Source organism: Akebia trifoliata, chromosome 2, assembly GCF_017979445.1.
Source record: "Akebia trifoliata isolate Shusen 1 chromosome 2, ASM1797944v1, whole genome shotgun sequence".
Classification (NCBI taxonomy): Eukaryota; Viridiplantae; Streptophyta; class Magnoliopsida; order Ranunculales; family Lardizabalaceae; genus Akebia; species Akebia trifoliata.
In genome coordinates this window covers 30672012-30678207 of record NC_141376.1, presented here as the reverse complement: position 1 = coordinate 30678207, position 6196 = coordinate 30672012, and the positions used below count along the sequence as shown (strand labels likewise).

General features: G+C 35.2%; 1 protein-coding gene across 2 annotated transcripts; it reads left to right on the top strand.

The window, feature by feature from the left end:
• The first annotated feature begins 340 nt into the window (after nt 1-340).
• LOC147410117 (putative disease resistance protein RGA4) lies at nt 341-5773 on the top strand. 2 transcript variants are annotated; one of them, XM_086432338.1, is made up of 3 exons: nt 341-3634; nt 4169-4226; nt 5404-5773. In XM_086432338.1, the coding sequence occupies exon 1, from the start codon at nt 450-452 to the stop codon at nt 3390-3392; it is 2943 nt and encodes a 980-aa protein (XP_086288464.1). In that variant the 5' UTR covers nt 341-449; the 3' UTR covers nt 3393-3634; nt 4169-4226; nt 5404-5773. The 2 variants fall into 2 exon arrangements, with proteins under 2 accessions (XP_086288464.1, XP_086288465.1); XM_086432339.1 differs by lacking the exon at nt 4169-4226.
• Nucleotides 5774-6196: the final 423 nt, after the last annotated feature.

Here is a 6196-nt window from a genome sequence, read left to right as displayed (position 1 = left end):
TTTAATATCTGATCTATTTTATTATTATTATTATTAGAAAGTTGCTATTGGCACCCCAACTTTTACTTATTCTCTATCATTGATTTTGAAAGTTGCTATTGTCACACCAACTTTTGATAATACCACATCAGCTATGTGCAATTCTTTGATGATTTATATATAGGAATTGATGTGGCAATAGTAGTTCTCTTCATTTATTTATTTGCTGAGCAAGATATTATTATTGTTTTTTTAAGTTTATGGAATCTTCACTATTGAGAATCAATAATTCAAGCCTCAATTATTTGATGTATTTTAACTTTTTTCTTTACCACTATTCGCATGGTTCTTTAACAGAAGAGAAAGTCAATTGCAAAACTAGACGCTGAATCCTGTAACAGAAGACAAGTGTTTTTCTTCTTCTCCTTCTCCTTTAAGCTCTGTACCCATTTCAATCTATCATAATAAGAATGGTAAAATCACTTGAGCCAATCTTGGGAAAGCTAACATCTTCAATCATACAAGAGTTTACATTGTCGTGGGATGTTGAGGAAGAGTTGGAAAATTTGTTGATTGTTCGTTGGACACTTAAATCCATGTTCCAAGATGCTGAGGAAGAACAATTCCACAGCAACCAGTTGAGAGATTGGATGAGAAGAGTAAAAGATGCTGCTTATGAAGCTGATGACTTATTGGATGAGTTTGCAACCGAAGCTTTACGATTCAAAGTGGAAGAAGAAATTCAAAGTACTAGCAAGAGGAATCAGGTACGCAGAATCTGTTGTTCTTGTTTTACGTCAAATCCAATTTTATTTCGACATGAGATAGCTCATAAGATAAAGGAGATTCAAGAGAGATTGGAAAGAATTTCAAAGCAACCAGAAGATTTCCATGTTCGTCATGAAGGATATGGAGGAGTCAGTGGACTTCAAATCAGGGAAAGACCGAATACCATCTCCTTGATACATGAATCAGATGTTCTCGGTAGAGAATACGATAAGGAGAAGTTAATAAATCTGTTGGTATCTGATGGGTCTGTTGCAAAGGAGCTCTCTGTTATTCCCATAGTCGGTATGGGTGGAGTCGGTAAGACAACCCTTGCTCAGCTTATTTATAACGACGAGAGCATTGAAAAGCATTTTGATCTAAGAGGATGGGTATGTGTGTCTAATGATTTTGATTTGGAAAGACTGTCAAAGGCGATTATAGAGAGTACTTCCAAGACATCATCTAATTATGGGGAATTAACCTCACTCACTGACGAAATTAAGAATATAGTGAGTGGGAAGAAATTTCTACTCGTATTAGATGATGTCTGGAATGAAGATTCTAAAAAGTGGGAAGTTCTAAGAGCTCCCTTGCGATGTGGAGCAAAGGGGAGTAAAATTCTTGTCACCACTCGAAGTGAAAATGTTTCACGGATCATGGGTACTACTCTTGGTTATCCCTTGAGAATTTTGTCTGATGAATATTGTTGGTTATTGTTGGGAAAATGGGCATTTCCAACTGAGAGTTGGGATGAGCATCCAGATCTGGTGGTGGTTGGTAAGAAAATTGCAAAAAAGTGCAGGGGTATACCTTTGGCAGCAAAGACCCTTGGGGGCCTTTTACATGGTACAAGAAAAGAAAGAAATTGGGCATATATTTTGGAGAGTGAAATATGGGAACAAGGAGGAGAAGATATCTTAAATTCTCTAAAATTGAGTTATCATCATTTGCCCTCACATTTAAAGCAGTGCTTTCTGTATTGTAGCATATTTCCCAAGGGCTATGAATTTGAAAAGGAGGAATTGGTCAAATTGTGGATGGCTGAAGGTTTTATTACATCGGAATTGGGGCATAGGGAAATAGAAGATGTGGGTTGTGACTACTTTGATGATTTGTTACGAAGGTCGTTCTTCCAATATGAGAAAGAAGAGAATAGCAAATTGATTTACAAGATGCATGACCTGATTCATGATCTAGCACAATCAGTTTCGGAAGATGAATGTTTTAGAATGGAGGATGACAGACTAATTCATTTTTCTATAAAGGCTCGGTATTCTTCATGCGTTACTTATAAGGAAAATGATCTGACAATCTTTGAGCCGTTTTATAAATGCAAAAGGCTACACTCTTTTCTAGTATACCAGAGAGTTCAAACTGAAAGTGTTCTTAGTAATATATTCCTGAGACTAAAATTCCTTCATGTGTTGCATTTGAAGATTGATGAAGGAATAAAAGAGTTGCCTGATTCAATAGGCAATTTGAAACACTTACGACACTTTGCCCTTTCTTCTGATGTTATAAAAAGATTGCCTAAATCAACAAGCAGCCTTTATAATCTTCAGACATTAGATCTTAATTATTGTCGTGAATTGGTTGAGTTACCTAAGGACACAAGAAACCTGATTAACCTACGACATCTTACCTTTCCGACCTATTATATGAGTTCAATACCAAAGGGAATTGGGGGATTAACATGTCTACAGACACTGTCAGGTTTCATTGTTGGTAAAGAGAGTGGGCATGAGATTGGACAGCTAATGAAATTGATTAACCTTAGAGGTCGATTGCAGATTACCGGGCTTGAAAATGTCTTGAATGCAGAAGAGATCGAATGGAAGAATACACAAAACATTGAGGAACTGAATTTGTCATGGTGGCGTGCTAATGATAATTATTGTGATGTAAGTGTTGCCGGGGAAGTATTTGAAAGGTTGAAACCTCATCCCAATTATCTCAGAGTGCTAAGTATCAATGGATATTATGGCAGAAGATTTCCAAGTTGGATTATAGATCCGTCTTTCTCCAAACTAGAGAAAGTGGTGATAAGGGGTTGTAAATCGTACCCAACCTTCCCTCCTCTCTGGCAGCTACCTTCCCTCAAGATACTTGAGATATGGAACTCTATGATTTTTGTCGATGGTGTCGGTACCGAAGAAGAAGGTCATTTCTCTTGCTTCCATACACTTAAAATTTGGAATTGCAATGAGAGGATCTTAAGCTCTCTGTCTCACTTCACCTCCCTCTCCTCCTTAGAGATATGCGATATTGAATCTCTAGATGTACTACCCAGTTGGTTGTTCGACGACTTGGAAGGCCTTAAAACATTTTCTATTTTTGAGTGTAAAGAGTTGGTAGCATTGGCTGTGGATGATGAAGACTTTAAACACCTCCACTCTCTGGAACATTTAGATATATCAATTTGTCCTCAACTCGCATACTTACCAGATGGACTGACAAACCTCGCCTCCCTTAAAGAATTGTATATCTACGATTGTGAAAGACTTGCAACCTTACCAGAGGAGGGACTGCCCATCACGCTTCAAAATCTCCGCATTCACAGATGTCCATTGCTAGCAGAACAGTGTCAACCGGCGACTGGCAAATATTGGCCCATTATATCACACATCCCCAACTTATCCTTTTGAGTCTTGATAATATGACTTGCCAGGTGGCATACTCAAATGACTCCATGACGTGGACAAGTTCGGGAACCATAGATTTGTACGCCTCGGGATACACGGTTCCTTTGAGATACATTTTTATGGGGAAGTGCACTCATGTATCCCGAGGCGTACATATCAACGGTATCCGAACTTGTCCACGTCATGGAGTCATTTGAGTATGCCACATGGCGAGTCATATTATCACGACTCTATTCGTATACCTGGTATGCCTTTTTTAACACTAAAATACCCCTTAATTATCTATGTGCATTTATAATAGGGTTATTATAAATAAATAGAAAAACAACTTATCTATCAAATTTTTTTTTTTTTTACCGATTTTGCAAATAGTTTGGAAATTTAGTTGTCCCTAGTAAATAAGATGATATCATCCCATTATTTCGTAACTTGCCAGACTCAACTCCAAAACTTGTTGAGTCAGAATGAAAATGCATTGAGTTACTTGGGTCAGAAACTCAATGCGGCTATTAGGCTAATGCATAATATTTTTACGGGGAACTAAAATAAATATTTTATTTATTTTAAAATATTATGAACTTTTTCCCAATAATTTTGAGTTTTTAATTAAATTATAACATTTTCCATTCTTTAACATTTCAAATTTTAATTTTCAATTTTTAAAAATTTAAACTAAGAATGGGACTACAGTCTTGAGTTGCATATATCATTAATTTTTTAATTTTTCTAGTGTTCGTGTTTCAGTTGCTATACTGGAAGCTAATAATTTTCTTTTCTAGGACTTGTACGATATATTGATATTCTCTTCCAAGTGTAGGTGCAAGTTGTTCTCAACAGGTATGGTTGAAAACACATACCTGATATGCAGTGTGTAGTTGTAACCTAAGTTTTAAAACTCGTTGACTTGATTTGAAACTTGGCCGAGTCGGCTTGACCAATTAATTGGATTTCAAGGTGACTCGGACTCTTTAAGTCATCAATTTGACTCGATTTGGATCGGGGTTGAGTTTTGAAACTCAGGCTGTAACTAGCAACGTTTCCAGTACTGAATTCAACAAAAAAAAAAAATCATATTTGTTTGGCAACGTTGGTACCCGGGTTCAATTTTTGTGGATCAATTCATATATATTACAAATTGAAAAAAATTTGTATAAATTTTATCTTTCTTTATGCTCCTAAAAATATGATATTAAATATATTATTGAAGTTTGATTATTAAAGGATCTTTTCATTAATGAAATTATATTTTTATTTTCCAAAATCATATTTGGAAAAGGAAATTTAAAATTTTATAAATTTTAAAATGGTTCAGAAAAATTGTTGATTCACTTGGATTGGTGGTTGAACAATTGGTCATGTAAAAAATCAACAGTTCTTCAAAAAATTATGATTTTATTTGAATTGGACCAACTTCATTAAGTCCGCCCATTTGTTCAAACCAATACATAAAACACTAATAACTAATGTTTCATATGAGTTGAGTTTCTGAATTAGATCTGGGTCAACTCTAACCTGACTTGCCTCTCTCAACCCATGCCTTGAACAAACTTACTTGATTTGACCCATCATTTTTACCCGGCGGGTGAGTCATGCATCATATGGCTCAAACCTGACATGTTTATTATGAAAATGACAATTTTAATTCAACCCAATCCCATAGCATGATATTCCTCACTAGAAAAAACCATGACCAGGTTGGGCAATTCGACCAATCTAGTCAATCTTATCCATTAAACCTATATGATAATCATTCATAAGCAGGTAATGTGGTTGCACTATGTGAAAATGTATGAAATTTGATGAACTGAAACCATTGAATTCCCACAGATTCGATGGTCCTCTGCGTCAAACATGCTATCGAAAATTTGTTAGTCGGACTCAAAATTTGATGGGTCAAATCCATTGATTATTTTTTGTAGCTTTTGCCTATCAAATTTAACACATTTTTTTGGTTGAATTTGTTCCATTTTGAAGTAGTGTTCTCAACTGTTATGATTTTGGTAATTGATTACAGGTTGTCGTCTGAAGGGGCTCTTCAAAAATTACAAGTTGATTGAGCTACAAAACATGCTAGTGGAACGTGATCGACAACATGAGGAGAGGATTGTTGAGCTACAGAGGAATGCATTTGTAGCGAGAGATTTAGAATCAGAATCAGGTGTAAAAACATGTCCAAAGCAAAGTGCAAGAGCAGATAGCTCAGTAATTTTGCAACATGCTTCTTGATGGCCATCGTCAGGGACTTTGAGAGCAACCTAAATACATTTAGTTTCACTACCTTAGACTTATTTACCTATTTTTTTTTTTAACTTACATAGTACTTTTATTTTTTTTCTTATACTGTTTAAATAATAATTGTTTTGTTTTTGTTGATGTTGTTAATTAACCCCTTTTTAACTCCGCCAATGTAAAATTAAATGTTTTACATTGCCGGTCCCAAGCCCGGATAAAGGAGGAGGGAAAAGGATGATCCAAGGAGTATTTTAATTTGATATATTTAGTAAATGCTTGATTTTGATTTAATTCAACTAATTATTTTATATCTTATAATTTTTGTATACTTGGCTATGACCTCAATCATGTGGTTTCTCTTGGACAGAAAACAAGAATTTGTGGGTCCCTCGGAAATTGAGAAGTACCTCTTTTAAATCAAAAGTTGAGTTTCTAAATGATCCCTTTATTCTATGTTTAGTTGACTTTAAATAGATTCCTTCGGATGAACTTTGATTGAGTATGCTGAAAAGAATTTTATAGATCCCTTTTTTTGAGAATGTATGATGCCATGAAGCTAGGAAGTCAATATTTGA